The 22363-nt window shown below is 38.4% G+C and overlaps 1 protein-coding gene across 3 annotated transcripts in view; it reads left to right on the top strand.

The window, feature by feature from the left end:
• Positions 1–22363, top strand: part of FUT10 (fucosyltransferase 10) — a 259761-nt gene that overhangs the window by 202584 nt on the left and 34814 nt on the right. Inside the window, exon 6 of one of the 3 annotated variants that reach the window (XR_011498766.1) lies at positions 19978–20043. The exons of 1 other annotated variant lie outside the window; for it this stretch is intronic. Coding sequence is in view for 1 of the 2 variants with exons in the window: in XM_070499736.1 (XP_070355837.1) it covers positions 1762–1824 (63 nt within the window). In the remaining variant the exon portion in view is untranslated. Of the gene's footprint in view, positions 1–1761; positions 3914–19977; positions 20044–22363 lie in introns of those variants that run through there. One more of the 3 variants, XM_070499736.1, reaches the window with a different exon arrangement.

Consider the following 22363-nt stretch of genomic DNA (forward strand, 5'->3'; position numbering starts at 1 on the left):
ACTGACTGCATTATTCCAGGATTACCTTGAATTTGTAAAATGACAAAGCCATCAAATAGAAGCACTCGGGTTACTAAGTCACAGCTTGCGGAGCAACCATGTGAGAGAACCACCAAACCAGGACTGTTAGCACTGGACTTGAATTTAAAAATATTCTTATTGCATTAAGCCAATAAGATTTTGGTTTGATTGCTACAGCAGTTAGCCCATTCCAATACAGATGTTTATACGGTGAAGTGTTATTTTCATAACAAAAATTTGAAATATATGTTATTGGCTTAGCAATTGGCTATGGTCGGTAAGGGAACTGAAACTGTCAGCTGGAAAAATGGTAATCTTGTTATGCAGTGGCAAGACATTTGGTTAAACTTTTTCCTGTGAGCACTTGGAAGGGAGACCATGTGCCTATTGAAACTGAACTCAAGGAGAAGAAATGAGAAACATAACTCTAGTGGTGTGTGGTTTTTATTGGCTGTGTTTGGCCAAGAAAAAGCTCCAGAAAGAAATGGCGAGATTGCAAGCATAAATGAAAGTGAATAGAGTCTGGAAATTCAGTTTTGCAGAGTTGAAAAGTCAGCTGTCTGAAGAATCTAAACGTGAGAAAAGGAATTAAAAACAAAAAAACTACTTTAAACCTAACAACCCAGTAAATCTTTTCAGGTGAATAAAATGATTCACAAAAGGATCAGTTTAAGGACAGAGTATTCCCCATTCAAAAATTATAGCCTCAAGGTAGCTATTATTAAATTGAGAGAGGTTCGTATGGTGGCAAAGAAGCAGAGAGATAAAACATATTTGAGAATTATGTCTAGGAAAGATCTTTGAGTGTGGTTTCTGGCACATAAAACTACCCAGAAGCAAATTGATCAGAAGTATTAAGGTTTTGAGGAATTTTTATTTCCAAATAAACCACATACTAAACAAACAAAAAAAAACCAGTTTTGACCACTTCAGACTTCAAACAACCACTGGAACTTCAAACTTCCATAAGCGCAAGGCTGACTTCCAAGGCTCCCAGAGGGCATGCTCCCTCTCTCCAACTTCACTTGTGGCCAAAAGAATAATGGACAAGATGGTGCTCATAGAGGATGGAGCAAGGGCCACAGAGAAGGATGGACAGGGACATTCCTCTTGGAGAACAAAATAAAAATCTTATCAAACAGCTTTTCCTACCGTCACTTCAGGGTCCTTCATGTTTTCTACTCCAAAGGACTTCAGTATTGCTATAAACCATTGACTTCTAGGCTTTCCACCCTTGTTCCCTTTTCAAATAGGAACACTTATTACTGTTATTGTGCCTCTGTTCCACCATTTCATATTGGCTGTGTTTGTCTGATGGTGGTGGGCAGATAGCTCATCTTTTAATTTATAGGTGACCAGGACACAAGGAGCCACAACTAGCCCTAATGGAAGGGCTGTACTTATCTGGACATCCTGAACTCTGAGCTAGATGTAACAATTGCATGTGACTTTGGGTTGTCCTCATTAGTGAGGGGATGAGTATGCTTTGCAAGCAGAAGGAAGAGTGAGCTGAGAATCTGGTGGCCAGAAGGAAGTCTATGAAAGAGACTCACTAAATGCTCGGCAATAATATTTCCTCTTCCTGAGCACACAAGAATAATGCGTTTCTTCATTTCCCTTGAAGTTAAATTAAAATCATATGACCAATATTTGGTCAGTGATATGTTGTGCAAGAGATGCATGCTATTTCCAGGACTGGCCAAAAACTCTGGGCAAACCCACATTCTCTCTTCCTTTTAGCTGCTGGCTGAAGATGTCAGGGGTACCTTGAAGCCACAAGATGGAAGCAGCCTGGGTTCCTGAAGTGCTGTTTGGAGGAAAGCTGCCCAGGAGAACCACCTGACTAGGAATATCAACCTTGGAATTTATATAAGCAAGAAAATACGTGACAGCGTTCAATCACGGTGATTTTGGGGGTGTTTGTTTCAGCAGTTAGCAAATCCCGAAGAATACACCACACCGTGTATTGTGGAGAGTAATGATGGGGAGTATGATGGAGAGCAATCACTTAAAAAGGCATCTTTGTTGTTAGAGTTGAAATGAAGGCAGTTTCTCATTCTGGTCTCCAGAATAACCTCAAACTCTGAATGGGTTCAAAATACTAGATCAGATGTTTAGAAGGAAGATTAATGCTGGTGGTGTTCTGGGAGTTTATCTTCATGGTGGAGTCCTCTTGGATTTCAAGAGAGATATTTGAAGAAGGGTGAACACGAAAATAAATCAATGAATTTACTATCCCTAATTCTTACTTTTGAGAAAATAAGTACTGTCTAGAGGAGGAAGGGGAGAGTATGATGCACCTGTCAGAATTATTAGGTGCAAGGGTATCCCATCTTTTTCCAAGTTTCCCAGAGTTCTTTTTGTGTGGGCCTTATGCTGAAGTTTGTTTAGGAAGACTATTGTTTAGGGTGAAGTTTGTGTGTATGTTTCCTCAGGGTGTGTTATTCTCATTGCACAGATACCTTTGAATTTTGGCTAGAATAGTCCATGGAAATGTTGCAAGAATTGAGAAAGCAAAGGCCACTGTCGAAGAGCCTCACAGGGCAAGTATTTGTTATAGTACACGTTCTAGAAGTTACTTTCTTTACATCACTGTACAACATTGCCTTAGGGTCCAGAAAATAATGTGGGGCGTGTGGAGACCATACAAAATCTTTACATCATACATATGATTATTAACTATTTTAGGGTAAAAAAGTCATCCAGCCATGAACAGATCCTGAATGAAAACATTAAAGGAGTTATGCTTAAAGAATCAGTGACTTGAGACTATCTGAATCATGTTAATCTGTTCCAAGAAATCAGATGAATTTTAGATAAGATATTTTTCTGGAAACTCCAATAAAATAGATGGCAAGAATTAATTCCCTGATGTAACTGACTTAGGTTGAGAAAATAAATTCTTCTCCCATTTTATCTTGAACCCATTGCTATCACACTTTTATTTCCACTTCTCCACTGATACGACTCTCCTAATGTCACCAATGACCCCATGTTGGTAACCCAAAGGTTACTTTCAGTCATCTGATTTGGTCTTTCAGTAGTATTTGACATACTGTTTGTTATCCCTTTCTTGGAATAGCTTCTCCATTTGAATTCCAGGATGTCTCACTCACTTGGGTTTTCTTTAATCTCTCTTGTTTCAAGTTCTGACTTTCCTTTGTGGGTCTCTTCTTATCTCCCTGACATCTACATAAATGTTAATATTCCCCAGACTTACTCTTTTTAGTTTTCTATCTACTCTCATACATTGGGTGACCTCACCTACTCTCTTGGTTTTAAACACCATCCATATGCTCATGATTTCCAAATTTATATCTCCAGACTGTACCTCTTCTATGAACTCCAGATTCATATACGAAAATGCCTACTGGAATCTTCCTTTCATTTTTTAGCAGTCATCTCAAAATGTACTCCTGATATTCCCCTGAGAAGCCTCCTTCTCATGTGTTCTTTCCACATCCATAGATTACAAGTCAGTCCTTCCAGTAGCTCAGGCCAAAGGCTTTAGTATAGCCCTAATTCATCTCTCATACCTCCCTGCATATGAACGAGCAAGTCCTTTGTTTTTACCTTCAGTATATATCCAGAATACTATGTTTCACTGTCTTGGTCTTCTGCTTCTGGTTGTGATGAAATAGCTTATAGCCATACAGCCCTTCTTCAGAGAACAACTAGAAAACCTGGATAAAACACAGAAGAAAATCAATTTGAAGGCATCAGTAACTATCAATGCATCCAAGACTTGAGCGACCGAAGTCTCAGAAAGAGAGAATTTACTGAGGCACCCCAAATTTTATGTCATTATTCCTCTCATTTGTTGATTCATAAATTGCATGATAAAAAAAAAAAAAGCTAAGAAGCTCAGCAGGGAGTGGCAGGCAAAAGGAAAGAAGCTGATTAGGGCTTTCCTTGGTCTCACGGGGCAAGGAGACGTATATTGGAATTTAAAGATTATAAGGACTTGATGACCCAAGACTCCATAGAGAAGAGAAACACAGAAGAGTGAATCTCATATTCTGCACTGCTTTTTCCTACCAAAGCATTTGTCTTTTCATAAGAGGTCAAGGGTTCAGGGGCTGTGAAGCTAAATAGATGACTTTTTCAGTCTCATAGTGCTGCGGAGATGATATTTAGAGTTCAGGGCCCTTGTAAACATACCAAGTTTTCAGTTAAAACTCCTGAAGGTCTAAGTCCTAGGAGTAACCAAGAATCTAAAATAGATAAGACTTTTCAAAGACTGATATGCAGCCTTGAGCAAGTTCACTTTCTGATCAGATTGTAAGATGAGCTGTTCCTACTCCTTTTGTCCAAAGTTAACATAAATCCTCTCTGGCAAAAGATAACACCCTCCACAATCTCTACATTTTTTCATGATACAATGTCCTTCAATAAAATACAGCCAATAACATGCATTCAGTAAAGAATTGCTTAGCAAACCAAGAGATGACGAAAACCAAAACACATAATGTAAACAGAGCCACAGTTGATCCATTCATTGGAGTTATCAGATATGCATACCAAAATAACTATGATTAATATGTTCAAGAATGTAAATGACATCAAACTGAAAAGTTTCTGCACAGCGAAGGAAACCATCAACAAAACAAAAAGACTACCTAACAATTGGGAGAAGATATTTGCAAATCATATATCGGATAAGGGGTTAATATCCAAAATATACAAAGAACTCATATGTCTCAACAACAACAAAAAACCAACAACCCAATTAAAAAATGGGCAAAAGATCTGAACAGAGATTTCTCCAAAGAAGATACACGTATGGCAAACAAGCACATGAAAACATATTCAAAAGCATTAACTATCAGGGAAATGCAAATCAAAACTACAATGAGGTATCGCCTCACTCCGGTTAGAATGGCTATAATTAACAAGACAGGAAACAACAAGAGTTGGTGAGGATGTGGAGAGAAGGGAACCCTCGTACGCTGCTGGTGGGAGTGTAAACTGGTGTAGCCACTATGGAAAGCAGTATGGAGTATCCTCAGAAAATTAAGGATAGATCTATCATATGATCCAGCTATCTCACTGCTGGCTATTTATCCAAAGACCCTGAAAACACTAACGCATAAAGATACATGCACCCCTATGTTCATCGCAGCCTTATTCACAATAGCAAAGACTCGGAAGCAACCTAGGTGCCCATCAAGGGACAAATGGCTAGAGAGGGTATGGTATATATATACAGTGGAATACTACTAAGCCATAAGAAATGATGAAATCCTGATGTTTATGACAACACGGATGGACCTTGAGGGTATTATGCTAAGTGAAATAAGTCAGAGGGAGAAAGTCAAATACCGTATGATCTCACTCAAAGTAGAAGACAAAAACAATGACAAACAAACACATAGCAATAGTGATTGGATTGGTGGTTACCAGAGGGAAAGATGGGAGAGAGAAGGGCAAAAGGGGTGATTAGGCTCACATGTGTGTTGATGGATTATAATTAGTCTTTGGGGGATGAACATGATGTAATCTACACAGAATTCGAAATATATTATGATGTACATCTGAAAGTTATATAATGTTATAATCCAATGTTACTGCAATAATAAAAAAATTTAAAAAAAGAATATAGGTGGCAACATGAAGAATTTCAGCAAAGAACAGGAATCAACAAAAAATTAAATAAACACATTACAAAATTGAAAAATACAATAATAGAAGCTAAGGAATGAATAGATGAGCTTAATATTAGATTAAATATAGCTGAAGAGTGAGTTAATAAATTAGAAGAAAAGTCAGAAGGAAAATATACAGACTAAAGCATAGAGAAAAAAAAATACTGAAAATTCCAAAAAGTGCATAAGTGATATGTGGGACAGGAAAATGGTCTGACATATGTATAAATAGAGTCATATGTGGGGAGGAGGAAAAGAATGGGACAGAAGCAATATTTGAAGAACTAATGGCTGAGAATTTCCCAAAACTAATGGAAGAAATCAAGTTATAGATTCAAGAAGTGCTTTGACTCAAAAGCAGCATAAATACTAGGAAAACACACAGAGGTACATCATAATAAGGCTGCTGAAAGAATGACAAAGAGAAAAACTTGCAGCTACAGAAAAAAAACCACTTTAATAGAATCAATAGTTAGCCTGTCAGCTGATATCTCAAAAGAAATGATGCAAGTCAAATGAAAAAAAAGAAAAAAAGGAATGCTATCTTTAAAATGCTGAAAGAAAATTACAGTTATCTCACTAACAAGCACCCAACTAAAGATAAAGCAATTGGAAGGTCAAATCATAATCTGTCCACTGTGTCCTAAAGACAAACAGTGTGGAGATAGTGTGATATGAGATTTTGGTGAACCTCTGACTGCCCTACCAGATAACGCCAGAGACAGTTGCAGTCTCCTTCTAAGCATGAACTAATTACAAGTGGACACAGTTATTGAACTCTCCTTGTCTTATCCCAATCTCCTCCTCCACCTTTCAGGAAGTGATTACAAAGTCTTCTTTGCCAGACTGCATAGTAGGAGGGAAATTAATGATGTGGAACTTTCTCAGTAGAATAAAGAAGCAAATATGGGTGCCAGCCCAGTGGCGTAGTGGTTAAGTTTGCGTGCTCTGCTTAGGTGGCCCAGGGTTCACAGGTTCCGATCCTGGGTGTGGACCTAGCACCACTCATCAAGTCATGCTGTGGCGGCATCTCACACAAAATAGAGGAAGATTGGCCCAGATGTTAACTCAGCAACAATCTTCCTCAAGCAAAAAGAGGAGGATTGGCAACAGGTGTTAGCTCAGGGCCAGTCTTCCTCACACACACACACACAAATGCAAATGTGAATGAGGCAGGTAAGAGGAATCTAGGGACTCTAAGCTTAGATAGTACCTAGGTGTCAAGAATCCAACAGTCCTGGAATTTGGGCCCTAAATCAGTGGATCTAGAATGGCCACTGATGCAAATTCCTTTGATGGAGGTTGGAGAGGACAAAGAGTTAAAGAGGAGCCAGATGTGACTGAATTATGATACACGCGGACAATGAGTAATGATTTCACCCAGCTGTTTGGGAGTGCCAGCTGGCACGGAGCAGAGTGCAGCAACCTAGGGAGGATTGTGACTAACAGACGGGTTTTTGGGAAGAAATTAGTTTACTTGAATGTACTGAGCTGGACTGTTTGTTTTTCTTCTTTTATTGTATTGTGTTTATTGTTAGGATGGAAAGTTTTTTATTAGAGTAAAGACTCATTAGGGAGAGTATCCCAAAGGGAACTGTAAGTGAATTTCTGGGGGGGGCAAAAGGGAAAGATGCAATGGTGTGCTGGAGCCAGCTTCTACTGGCTAGTGAGAGCCAATTGTGCACATATCTTCCCAATCTCATGTTCAGTGATGTGTTTGGTAGCTTAAAATCTGCTACAGTGGGCGTATTTACAACACAAAATTTGGCAAATGATACAAGTTAGGGCGCCCAACCCCATAATCTCTGAGAGCCAGTTGATAAACATTTGCTGGTACACCATCGGAGCTATGTCATGTGGCAAAATTTTATAGCATGAATTATTAGTACAATCTGAACAGATTAAGATGTTACGTCTTGTAAATGCTGATATCGCCCATTGTATAACTCAAGCTCAGACTTTTCTCTAAGACCTAGTTCCATTTTTTTCTTACTTTCTGGACCTTACCCCTAGTTTTTCAATATGTTGTTCAAATTTAACTTCTATAAAATTCATTACCTTCTCTTCCAAACCAGCATTTTTTTTTTTTCTGGCACTCTTTACTGTGTTTCTTGATGACTTAACTAAGGGACCCAAACCAGAAATTTAGATGCCTCTGTGGTTATTATTCTCCAATGATCACCGTGTCCCTGACAGATCAACCTAGTTAGCATGTACTATATTCATTTTCTTATTTCCTCTATTAATCCTGTTGTGTTGGTTCAGGCCCTCAGATTATTTTGCCTCACCCAATTTCCTCAAACATTTAAGCATTAGAATCACAAGAAAACTAGCTAAAATACAGATATTGAGGCTCCTTTTCTAGAGATTTGGGTTTGGTTATGAGAAGAGGACTGGAATCTCTATTTTTTTTTTTTAAAGATTTTATTTTTTTCCTTTTTCTCCCCAACGCCCCCCGGTACATAGTTGTGTATTCTTCGTTGTGGGTTCTTCTAGTTGTGGCATGCGGGACGCTGCCTCAGCGTGGTCTGATGAGCAGTGCCATGTCTGCGCCCAGGATTCGAACCAACGAAACACTGGGCCGCCTGCAGCGGAGCGTGCGAACTTAACCACTCGGCCACGGGGCCAGCCCCATGGAATCTCTATTTTTAACAAGTGATCCAGAATTCAGATGAATCTAATTCTTAGCTAAGGTTGCAAAATACTCAGATATAGAATAAAAATTAAAATTTCTAGTCTTAGAATACAAACTCAGCCTGAATCTGTCTTCTGCCTGTCTCGCTAGCTTCATCTCTCACTACTTTCCAACATATCTTTTACTTCTCATATTTTTTTCATCAAACATTTATTGTACTCCAACTATGTATGAGGTCCTGTCTTTGATGCTTGGAATTACAGTGGTGAAAACAAATAAGATTGTTTTCACAGAGGTACATACATAAGTAAGCCAAACTTCACTGTTTTGGGGTCACCAAACATACCATTCCTAGGCACGCCTTTACACTTTTGTTCTTTATGTTCCTTTGGTCCAGGGTGACTTTTCATTTAGCTACTTCTCTGAGTACCTTCTCGTTTGTACCACCATTGTTCCTAGTTCATTCTTCTATTATACAAGGTTGGTTTCCTTGTCTGTGTCTTTTACTAGACTGTTGGATCCTTATAAGCAAAGCTTTAAATCCCTAGTGTCTACGCAAATAATTGACATAAAATAGTTCTCAACCGTTTATTGAATGAATATTACTCTACTAGTAAGTATCACAGTAGGGATTTGAATTGAGGAATATCTGACTCCAGAGTCATATCCTTTTAACTCTACTACACTCTCTCATCAAAGTATGGTTCACCTTGTCAGAGGAGTCACTCATTAATCATTGAAGGAGGATCAAATGATACTTGAAGACAGAATTACCACCTGTCTAAAGGGAGATGTGCTAATTAACCACTTTAGTTGATCAATATGTAGTCCAGATTGGAAAATTCATACCAAAGAGTACTTTTTGAGATTTATTAAACTAACAAAAGAAGACAGCAAATATCTCCCCTTGTCGTGGCCTAATGTAGACCTAACTTTACCAAGCAGATACATTTACCCTAAATAGGGAAGGTGACAAACTAAGACTAGGTGATGATATTTCCTAATATTAATCTAACCAATTAGTCTTAAACTCGTTTCTAGGTATAAGTCAAGCACGGCACTTGGCACATAAAATTGCTCAGAAGCATTTCAGAAATATTGGTTAGAAGAGGAGGCTGATATAGTTTGACAGAAAATGCAGGCAGCTCTCAATCCATTTGAGCATCCACTTTATTGAGGAAATTAATGCAACTTCGATGACTTTTATTCTTTAGCATAAAAAATTTGGGCAGCAAAAGCTAATGGATAAAATTTAGAGTGTCTATTCTGTCAGCTGATTTGGGAAATGTGTGCTGACTCTGCTAGTTCTATTAAAAACGCTGTCCATAAAATATGCCTGGACTAGTTTGGCACAAGTTCTTTTAGAACTGCGAGAAGGACCATTATTAATAAAAACTTCTCTTGGTCTTCTAATTAATTCATAGCATTGCCAACAAAGTGTTCTTCCTCTATCATAAATTTGATTATGCCACCCCCAACACTGAAAAACTTTTGATGATTCTATATTTCCTATAAGAAAATGTGTAAATTGTTTGGCTTAACATGTTTTCTAGAGTCTGATCACCACCTATCGTTCAATTCGCAATTTCATTTCACTCTTCTCTCTATTCCGAATACACATTAAATTCTTTAATTACACCTGATTGCTCACTCATAAATGCCTCTTGATTTCCCACCACTGTGTCCTTGACCAAGCTATTTTATCTGCCTTCATGCCTGTCCTCCTTGTTTCATGGCAATCTCCTACTATCACTATTGATGGTCTCATTCCCAGCAGTCCCTCGAGAATTATTATTTTCTCATCTATGTTCACACATAATTTATACATATCTGTATGAATCAAACCCTAGACACATGGTCTGATAAGCACAAGTATAATTAAGGGAACAGAATAGTCAAAACGGTTCCAGAAAATTTGGGGTATATGGTTGCCATAATTATAGCATTTATCACTAGTCCGTTGAGTCAAGCATTATATTGTATAAATCTATGAATAATTTTCTGCTCACCGTTCATTTATTTATTCAACAAATTTTGTTGAGGGCCTATCCTGTCATAGGCCATGATGCTCTAGAAGAGAAAAGAAGTTTGTGCTTTCATAGAACTTATGTTTTGTTGAAAGAGATGGTGAAGAAACAAACAACTGACAAAATAATTTCAAACAGTGATAATTACTGTGTAGAAAATAGAAAAGATTAGTGTGATAGAGAATGGCTTGACAGATGGGAGTGGGCAACATCAGATATGGGGCAATTTCTGTAATGTATAGATTTCCTATAGAGTGACAAGAAAAAGACAAATAGTACAATAGAAAAATGTAGATAAGAACTGAAAAAAAATTCACAAAAAAACAAACCCAATGGGCAAAAAACATACGAAAAGATGCTCAAAGTCACATAAAGTAAGAGAAATTCAAATGAATAATAAAAGATGAAATATCACTTTGCATCCATTAGAATGAGCTATAAACCCATTGCTGATGGGGATATGGGGATAAGGGTTCTCTTGTACTTTGTTTGTGGGATTGCAAAGCTTTACAGCCTTTCTAGAAGGCAATATAGCAACATCTATTAAAATCTAAAATTTACTTCCCTTTTAACTCCAAAATTCCACTCTTAGGAAGCTACGTCACAGAAACAAAAGTGCTTATTTGTAAGGACATATGTCAGAAGATGTTTATTGTACCATTGTTTCTAGCAGCCAATGACTGAAAATTTATCAATATGGGAATGGCTGACTAAATTGCAGTACATCCATACTATGGAATATTATGTGACCAACAAAAGGAAAGAAATACAGCCCAAATTGTGACATCGTTTATGACGGGTTTCGTACTTTTATTAACCCATTGATTGAGAAAATATATGATGACCAAAAGACGTTCTGGATTCCATTATATTTTAAACAAATTCATATTTTATTAATTGCAGCATTATCTATATATATTTGAAATATGGGAACACATATATTTTTGAGACATACTATTTATTCAGTATACATGGTTAGTGTACATATGGATTTATAGAAAATTGACTCTGTGGCCCCTGAAGAGTCAATAGTCCTCCTGTGTGAAATGAATGAGCTGGACCATAGAAAGAACACATCTGATTACACAAAGAGTTGAGTGGCAGTTACCATCTTAACTCTCCAACAGTGTTTGCATTTTAAGACATGACACTTATTCATCTGATTACATCTTGGTTCCTTTTCAAGCAGTGTAGCTACTTCTGGGGAGTGGTGTGAGAGGAGTGAGAGAAAGAAGCTTCTCTGTGGCATTTTCAATCACAATGCGTGGAACGGTCTGTCCAGCTTCCAGAGTGCACAACTGTGCTGCTTGTATTTACTGTTCTACTTCTCAAGCTACATGCAAAAGCAAATTCAGGAAAACCTTATATATTTTTTTATAATGAAATATTCAAACGTAAAAGGAAAGTGGAGGAAAGTGTAACAAATATCTATAACTGACACTGAGAACAGACAATGCTAGTTTCCTCCTATCAGACTTTTTAAAGGACATAAAATGGTACAGAAACTGTTGAAGTCCTGCTCAAATCTCTTCCCAGCCTCAGCTCTATTTCAATGGCTTGGATGGCATTCTAATGAGTTTTAGCTCTAGTTTATCTCCCCATAGCATGTAGGATCATCAGACTTTCTCACGGGGACCTGAATAACAAGAGCAAAGCCATCAGACTTCAAAGCAAGGGTGGATCATTAGGCTGCATTTTCTCCTAGTCCCTCTTGCAGAGAAGAAGGAATTTTCCCTGCTCAAATCCTAGGACGATGGTATGCATTTTCTCCACTCACTTTGTAGTGTAGCACAAAGCAAGTAAGTTCTGTGGTATGTAAATAATGCAGAGCTTCCATTAGCATCACACATCTGGGTCTTTTTGTTTTTATGCTCTTGGTAAATAAGGGAAAGAATAAATCAAATACCTTACTCAGGCCAGGTCTACATTACGTCAACACAGCCATTGGAAATGCCGAATGTTTATTCAATCATCTGGCTAGCAAATTATTCAGCTGTCTTTCAAAAACATTTTAACATGAAAAGTTTCAAATGTATACAAAATTATAGGCAATAGTATAATAAACCCTCTTGTATCATCATCCTTCTTCAACAATTATCAAATCATGGCTATACTGGAAAAACTCAGATTTTTCCTTCCTGGGTAGGGGAAAACCCAGGTCTTCCCTACTGTGTTTCTCTCCTGTGTGTCTCCTCTACTAATCACACAGAAAACTTCACTTCCAACACTTCTGGTCACTAAATATGTGAAAGTTTTTCCCACACCAAGCAATTCTCTGTGACATCAGCTCCATCTCTGCAATTTAACTCAATTCTAACACTATCTACCTGGAGATAGCATCAGATCCCACGGGTTAAAGACTCAATCCCACAAGACTCCCTCCCCACCCTACTTCAGATGCCAGTTGAAAGTCCAGGTTGTCACCTGTGCTTCTGACCAACTGCCTATAGATTGAAAGTTCCAATGACTGCCTCCCTGAGTTTGATTAGTTTGCTAGAATGGCTCGCAGAACTCAGGGAAATACATTTATTAAGGGATATGATAAAGGATACAGATGAAACTCCAGGTGAAGAGATACATAGGATGAGGTCTGGGAGGGTCCTGAGGGCAGGAGCTTCTGTCCCCATGGAGTTGGGGTGCATCACTCTCCCAGTGTGGATGTGTTTGCCAGCCCAGAGGCCAGCCAAACCCCATGCTATTGGGGTTTTATGGAGGCTTCCTCACGCAGGTATGATCAATCATTAAGTCCATTTCTAGCCCCTCTCCCCTCTCTGGAGGATGGGGGGGGGGGTAGAGCTGAAAATTTCAAGCTTCTAATCATGGCTTGGTCTTTCTGGTGACTAGCCTTCATCCAAGAGCCATCCAGAAGGCTGCCTCAATAGAATAAAAGATGCTCCTGGTGCTCTTATCACTTAGGAAATTATGAGTTTTAGTAGCTCTGTGCCAGGAACCAGGGGCAGAGACTAATATATGTATTGCATATTATCTCACAATTACCCATCTTATTTTCTCTCTAACCCTGCCACTTCCACCCTACCGCTGTATTGTTATGAAGCAAATATCAAACATTGTGTAATTCTACCCATAAATATACCAGTATGAACCTTTAAAGCGTAAGGATGCTTTTAAAAAACATAATCACAAAAAACATTAGAACCCTTTGAATGTTAATATTTTCTTAATATTATCAAATATAAAGCTATATTTAAATTTCTCTGATTCTCTCACTTTTTTTTTTTTTTTAGTCTGTTTGTCTGACTCAGGATATAAATAAAGTCCATATCTTGCAGCTAGGTGATAGATCTCTTAAAATCTCTTCCATTCCATAGATTCACTTCTATCTCTCCCTTTTTACCCTAGTTATTTTTGTTGTTGTTCAAGAAACCAGATCTTTTGTCCTGTGAACTTTCCCACTCTTGGGTTTTGTTGGACACATCTCTATAGGTTCCTTTGACACGTTCTTCAGTCCCCTGTATTTCTTGTAATTTGGAAGTGAGATCTAGAGGCTTGATTAGATTCAGGTTCAATTCATTATCTTGTTTCTGGACCAGATTAAGCTAAATTTAAAGTGGAATTGATGAAATTAGTGTATGTAAAAGTGAAGCGAGTTGAGGGAAGAGGGAAAGGGGAATTTTATGAACAAAACAAGCCATTTTCCTCAAAAGTTTGATCTTAGAATTGGGTTCTATCTAACATCTTTCAAATCGATCAGATATTTTTATGTTTAGGACGTGATAGTGAGACAGAATCAAGGACACAGTTGCCTCTATGATGGATGTGAGAATGTGACTGACCTTTGGCTAGTCTCAGTTTCTTGTCTTTAAACTCAGGTTCACACTGACAATCCAGTAGCACAATTTGTGTGCTCATTTGGAAAGAAATGAGGAATATGGAACAAGAGTATAAATCTGAATGTCATAGTGCTCATGGTGTTATATCCACATCTAATGTAGAGGTAAATCTGGGATGGTCCTTTCCATCTGTGGTAGGATATTGGAATGAGACACTAATATGATAAAATTAGGTACAAAAAAGAATGGATGACAAATATATGTGAAGTGTTTAACTCAGGAAATTTTGAGTACCAGTTCTTCAACAATCAAAGCTCCTTCATTTTATTTAGGATTACAAAATGATGAGGGAAGATTTTTGAAGGAGAGGACAACTGTAAATAATAATATACTGCAAAGCACATCTCTCATCTGGTGAAGGAGAGGCAGGCAGCCATCTAAGGAGCTCAGGTGTGAATCCTCTTCCCCCTAATGACTGAAAGGCTGAGAGGAATAGATCTAACTTCCAACTTGTGAAATACAGAGGACAAGAGACAAGTGGCAGACATCCTGGGTGCTTGAACCAGGAAGAAGTTGTTATGTTGGGAAGGACTGCTTCTTCCCAGGATTTGTCCAGACACCTAGAGAAACACCTACCTGGACAGAAGTTCTTTGCTCCAAGAAGCAAGAAGTGAGTGTGAGATTCTTAGGTGCAGCAGAAATTTGAAGTCACGATCTCGAAGGGATTTATATAGGTCAAGAAAGGAACAATGAAGAGAGATTGCCAGAAAAGCAAACTTTTGTGGAATTCAGGAAAGGGCTTACAAGAGAGATAATTAACTTTAGGCACCTGTCATGCCCAGAGGGCGCATCTGAAAATCACCTGGAAAGCAGCTATGACAGGGATTACTCATCTCCAAAGTTGAAATTGTTAAAGTAAAGGAAGTATGTCTTCAATGATCTCCTCTTAGCTTCCTCATTATTATTATCCGTTACAATTTTTATGCTTTACAGTTTCTGTGTATACACACACACACACATGCACACGCACACACACACACACACACACACACTCACATTCATTTCTTATCCTGATGCTGGCCTATAGTTTGGGAAGAGTAGACATTGTTTTATCCACTTTATTCATGAGAAAAATGAGACTCAGAGGGATTAAGTCCCAAGTCCTCATGGCTTTGAAATGGTGAAGCTGGAATCAGAAAACAGGTCTTCTGTCTTCTAGTCTGATATTCCTTCTTCTGGATTTTCCCTTTTCACTCAGTTTGACTATTTAATTACAAAATCCTCACTCCATTTAGTGTTCTGATCTCTCTTAAGCACTCCTTTCGTAGAGGGTTACACTGAAGAAATATTAGAAGTTTAAAAATCTGATTCAGACTATGGCTCAGGGATTGCTGCCAAATTTTTGCAAAGTGCTTTTCAATAATTCATAATTCCTTAAACATGGCAACCCACTGCTTAAATATAGCATGAGAAAATGTGCTCCAGTGCTTAGTTAAGCCAAAAGTTTTGTATTTAAATGCATTAAATTTCTCCTTCTCCTCATACAAATACATTCAATGTCATCCATTTGTACAAAACACTTTAAAATAACCCTTATTGAAATATGCAGGCACTCGATATGCCATTCTGTGGGCTTGTAATATTTGTGTTGCGTTAGAGTTTTACAACTTCAGCACTCGGAGATTTATTTCCATGTAGTTTGACAAGATTATATCAAGTGCCCTGTTGTCAGAACCTCTGCCCAAGACTCTTTAGGGCCAAAGGAGAAAGTTAATGGTGAGCTCCAAAGAAAGATCAACAGGAAAGAGTCCATGGAACTGGAAGACCAGCTTTTCCCAGAGTAGTAGGAACTTGAATTCCCAGCTCAGCTCCAAATCTTCAGAGGTGATGCAACACTCTTGGCCAACTTGGGCAGGGCTTTGGATAGGGGCTATCAAAGTGTTAGTAGATTTGGTCCCTTTTGTCAAGGAGGGACTATCCTGGGAAGGTGTCTTTGGAGGAAGACCAAAGACTTGTGTTTGTTTCAAGTTTCTGATCAAGCCACGAGCTCACTGAATCTGTACCTGAAGCTGGCCTCCCATCCTGCCTTAGAACCTCAATGGCTTGATTTCTTCCTGACAACCCAGTCCTGAACTGGCCTGGACTCGTGATCCCTGTCTCCATCTCTGTGCATGATAAATTTCAGGACCGCTTTCTCTGTTCATCCTGCAGGGACAGGGTGACTGGCCACAATTCTACCTTCTAGAAGGAACCGTTCTTGCCCTATTTACATCTCTCCCACATGCTCCATTTCATTCTTGGGTCTCAGTTTAAGTGGTATTTCTGCAGAGAAAATTTTCCTGATCACTCAATCTAAGCTAGCCGCCCCTCTTATTATCTCACAGATACCCATTTTGTTTCCTTCATTGTATTTGTCACAGTTTGCATTTATTGATTTGTTTGTTGTGTTACTTGATTTCTGTTTCCATCTCCCCCCTCTAAGCTGTAAGCTCCCTTAAAGCAGGGGTCAGTCTTATCTTATCCACTGCTGTATCACATTACTTAACACAATGCATGGCCCATGGTAAGTTCTCAGTAGATATTTGTTGAAGGAATGATTGAATGAATGAATTCTTGAATTGAGTCTGATCTAAGTCTAGTCTGTTTGCCAATCTTGTATTGAATCGCATCTAGCAAAAGTTATGACAAAAAGTAGTAACTACTCATTTGAATTTATGTATGCTGGATGTAAGGACATGGCTCATGGTGAATTCTCAACAAATATTGAGTGAATGAACGAGTAGACTAAACTTTAGTTGATTGAAATAGCACTTTTATTCTATACAATCTCTTTTATTAAAGCAGTTAAATTTAACAACAGTAACAAGGTAAGCAGGTCATTCTTTTTATGAACATGCATTAGTTTTATTTGTCAGAAAACCGATACAACTTGAAAATGGCTGAGGCGGTCCTGGGAATCATTTGAACCTAGAATAATCTCTCTGTTCACTCTAATTTACACCATGTAGCCACTTTCTTTAAGTAGATAATTTTTTAGTAACATTTTTAATAATGCAAATTTTCCTTATAAACTAATTATAAATTATAAATTAGAATTAAAATATCTCTGTACCTTGTCTTTAATGTTTGTATTTGCATAGCATCAAAGGATGCCTAGTTTGAACATAATGTCTCCCTCTTCTCATACAGGACATGTCTTTGCCTTACATGAGCTGAGCTGTTTCAAGGGAAGGATTTACTTGATTTTCTAGATTTCTCAATAAGAAATGCTTGTGTTATTCCCTTTGTGTCCTTGATCTAAGGGTTTCAAATTTCTTATTTTATGAATGGCACAGGAGAAAGAGAGTTCCTAATACCGCACGCAAAAGCTCTGTAAGTAATACAGACACAATTTCATTTATTCAGCTAAGATTTATTAAGCTGGAAAATATTGTACGTAGGCAAAGATATTTAAAAAATAAATAAGACATCAGTCAAGGATGAAGCTCAAGGAAGAAACTTTCAGTCTACAGATGGTCCCAGACTTAAATGGTTCTCCTTAATGATTTTTTGACTTCATGATGGTTTGAAAGCAATATGCGTTCAGTAGAAATCATACTTCAAATTTTGAATTTTGACCTTTTCCCAGGCTAGTGATATGTAGTATGATCCTCTCTCCACGCTGGGCAGTGGCAGGGAGTGCAGCTCCCAGCAGTCCCGCGTTCACCAGGGTGAACAACTGATATGCTTACAACCATTCTGCACCCATTCAACCCTTCCGTTTTTCACTTTCAGTACAATGTTAAATAAATTACATGAGATATTCAACACTTTATTATAAAATAGGCTTTATATTAGATGATTTTGCCCAACAGTAGGCTAATGTAAGTGTTCTGGGCTCATTTAAGTTACACTAGGCTAAGCTATGATGGCCCGTAGGTTAGGTATATTAAATGCATTTTTGGCTTATGATATTTTCAATCTGTGATGCATTTATAGGGATGTAACCCCATCATAAGTCAAGGAAGACCTGTAGTAAGAAAGACAGGCATGTAAACAGTTAGGATACAAGATGATGGATCTCAGGATAAATGAGCAAATATGAGATGTGATGGGAAGCGAGAGGAAGGAGGGACTGTCTGGCAGTGTCCTCTGCTGACACACCTACACGTGCTCTCATGACGGCTGTATACAAAGACAGCACACTCCATCTTTGGAAATTCTCCAGTCCACATTGCTTTTGTCCACTCTGTTACACCTCATACTTGGCTTACTCTTTTCTAGACAGACTTGGCATCCACTAAGGAACAAGCACCTCGAATTGAGCCCCAGAAATAGGCTTTGCTTTCTAGCTCTGACCTTCATGTCTGCTTCAGGTCACAACACTGCTTCACAGCTTCATACACTAAATGGATAAGGCAGAGCTCCTCAACCTTGGTTGCACAGTACAACTACCTGGTGAGTTTTAAAATATACTGATGCTTGAGTCCCTATAGAGATTCTATTTTAATTGTTTGGATTGCAACGTGAATGTTGGAATTCTTTAAAGCTCTCTAGTGATTCTAATATGTGCAATGATAGAAAATTACTTGGAGGAGGGATGCCCTGTCTCTGTGCTTGGCCACAACCTACATGGGTTCACCCTTCCTGCCACTACCAAATCTGTCCTTCCTCTGGGAAACTGGACAAAATTTTGTAGATAGTCAGATTCCTACCCATACTTGGCTTTCAATGTAGTAGCAATTCCATAGAAACCTCATTCTCTTCTGTCAACACAATTCACAGGTGATAGATATGAATGCAGGGTCAAAATCTCTCAAATCCATAGCTATGACTCCTCATCCAAGGGATTTTTTGCCTTCATGGACTACCCAGACCTCTGGTCTCCATTAGTGACACCTAGTTTGGCTTTAGAGGAAATCATTTGAAGTTTTGCATGTCTGCACCCAATCACTTGGGTTTATCAACTGTAAAGATCAACTGCCTGACAATAGATTAACTTGAGGAAATTACAATAATGTTGGGAAAGTGAGAAGAGTCTTTAGTGTGAGACATGGGTTGAGCTGGAGGGCTGTGTCTTTGAGATGCACTACTACTAGTTGAGTTCCCGTTTGAAGTGAAAATGTCCTCTAGTGAACAACAATGGTTGTTCCTCAGTCATGATCCTTCATGAGGATCAAATTTACTTAATTTACTTAATGGGGTAGAATTCTCCTGGGTTAATCCTGTGATAGCAATGCCAGATGATTCGACCTGTTTATATGGAGACAGATTCCCCAAAACCCCCCTACATTTTAGGTCAACATCATAGAAATATAATTTTTCTAATTTAATAGCTTAAATTCATTTTTGTGAAGATCCTCTGTTTGTCACCAAAACTCTAATGGTCACCTATTTCTACACCACAATTTTTGCCTATTCCCGTTTACTGCCTATACATCTCAGGGGAGCTCTACCCCTCCTGTTCATAGCAGCAACAGCCTCCTTGCAGCTAGTTCCTTAGCCTACTTGTATCTCTCATGGCCCAGAAGTGAGCCAATACTTAGAAGAGACTTGTGGTCCAAGAATCTCTGAGGGAAACTCCAGAGTTCCAAAGATTGCTGTAGGATTATGTTATCCTAATCTAGATCCTGGAGGAAGGACATAAAAAGGGCAAATACCATTTCGTTCTCCAACTCAAGCACACTGTTCATACCGACAACTGGAGAACTATTTTTAGAGGCTCTTTAAGCTCTTACCTCATGGTACTTACCATTTGCTTGCTCTGCTATTCTTCTCTGGTTTACAAATTTTTTAAACCACCCACTTCACCTCTGTTTCTTGGTTCCTCCTTTCTCCTGCTCTTCTGTAATGATCACCTCATTTTCTATTTATTCCAGTTTTGACCTCTGGATTTGCCTGTGGGACATGACCTCCTGTCCTGTACTTCACTCATGGTGACAAGGGTAAGAGAAAATCTGTCTCAGGGCTCCTGGCTCTTAAGTGACATTCCAGACAGCTCTATTTCCTGTCAGGCTTCATCTGACAAGGCTGGAAAATTGGTGAATTGGGTAGGGTCTTAGGAAGGGTTTGCTGGAGGAAATAATGCTGAGAAAACAAAGAAGAGAAAAGGTATTACATAAAGAAAGAACAGTAAGGACAAAGACAAGAAAGTGGGTAGTAAATGAGATACTTGGGAATCTCAAGTCATTTATTTATTCGGGGCTGAATGTAAAGAGAATATGATAGAGTTTTAAGATATGAAGTCAGAAAGGTAGGCAGGACCAAAACACCAATAAATGCATAACTACAATATCAGGCTTTATATAATGAAGTGTCGAGTGTGTAGTGGGACTGCTCAGTGCTCTAATAGTTTCTAGAGGTTGCATATGACCAAGATGATTAGGAAGAACACATGGTATAACTGATGTTTGAATTGAGCCTTAATTTAAGGATATGCAAGATTTTCGTACCAGAGATTGATAGAAAAGGATGGAAGGAGATGAATTTGCATTCATGGGTGGAACGTGCCCAATATTGGGTATAGCTGGGCATTTCAGGTAGGATATGCCTTTTAATGTGCTATCACATTTTTGGCCTGAAACCCAAACTATCTGAGCATCATATTTTCTTTAACCTCCATAGTGCATCACTTTTATCTCTTTGACAGAAACTATCATTTTATTCAGTGCATTCTTTATTTATGTAAATGTATTATCTACTTTGGGCTTTAAGTTCTTAAAGGGCAGGGAATTTATTTCCCTCACCTTTGTATCCCCAAACAAAGGCAAGAACGGGCATAGCACGCATATAGTAGGGGCCCAATAGCTGTCTGTTGAATGTATAAATAAAGACTGAGGGTCTTCTTTCTTTATTATTATTGCTTAGACAGCCCCTTTTCAACTCTACACAAACATTAATTTTTGGTTGGAGGGAAAAGTGTTGGATTAGGAGCCAGGAGACCCATGTCCCAACCCCAGGCTGGCTACTAACTCAGTGTGTGACGTCAAGTGTAAATTTCCTCATCATAAAATTAGGTCAATGATCTAACTTGTTTCCTCCAACCCTTTAGCCAACAAGAACCAATTTTGAGTCATTTGTCCACCAATTTTTCATTTTTGTTTATCAAGTAGTAACCATTCATTTTTGCATTAACTATGCCTACCAAACAGAGTCTCTGATCAAAGTGGGGTAACTGATACTAAATGGATACCTGGTTTCTGCTAAGATCACTGGTGGCAATCTAATCACATATAAGTATAAAATCTCCACTCTGCTTTTTGAAACATTTAAAACAGCTGATAGGACTCTAAGAGTCTGGGGAACATCATTTGGGAATCCTGAGCTAGATGGTCCCTCTTGATTCTAGTCACGAAGTTTTTGCAGTGATTCCCCCCATGTTGAATAAGGAGGAATGCGTACCACAGAATGATTTCAGAATACTCTTATCTCCTCTAAAATTATTGTAAGGCATATATTTAAGCACTGTAAAGTGAATCTGAAATAAACATAATCTGCGGCTAAGCATTTTGAGGAACTAGGCATTACTGTTTGAGGTAATTAGAGACTTCCCTGAATGATCAGGAAGCCAACGACAAGAATCATTTTTCACAGCAGTTGTCTGACTTGTGCAAAGCCTGTCGAGGAAGACTGGACACAAGAGACATTTTCTTAAAGTTTCTTTTTTTGCTCTGTAAAATGTTAAACAAGAAAGTCAGGTTCCCAATTGTTCTAGCTTAATTAGGATTCCTTCCCAGTACTTTCCTCAGCTCTAGCCTTCTTTTTCATGTCAGCCAATGCTGTCCATGTTCAAATAAACCCTGAGAGGAAGTCGAATGTGCTTTTCTTTGCAGTACAAATTTCCACTTCTGTAGGAAGACAAGTAGAGCAAATTGGGTTACAACTGAGAATGACATTAAGGTGTCAGTGGAATAAGTTCTTATTTAGTTTTATTAGCTTCCTCAGAAAGTGCAAACTTCAATAGCCATATACATTCTTCTGGGCAGCACTGAGTCTGTCTTGTGTTTTGTTTTCAGCCTTGACAAGGAAACTCTTTGCCAATTTGTCTCAAAACAGATGATGGATACAATATTTATTCCCAGAGATAGTAGTAGCAAGAGTAACAATAACTTACATTTATATAGTGCCTTTACATATTTTATATTATTTAATCTTTGTAGCAACCTTGCAAGACAAATTGGCATTATTTCCTCTAAATGAGGAAATTGAAGCTCATAGGGGCTGATGGTCTTGTTTAAGGTCATTCAATGAGTCAGCAGAGAAGCC

This window comes from Equus asinus, chromosome 27, assembly GCF_041296235.1.
Source record: "Equus asinus isolate D_3611 breed Donkey chromosome 27, EquAss-T2T_v2, whole genome shotgun sequence".
Lineage (NCBI taxonomy): Eukaryota > Metazoa > Chordata > Mammalia > Perissodactyla > Equidae > Equus > Equus asinus.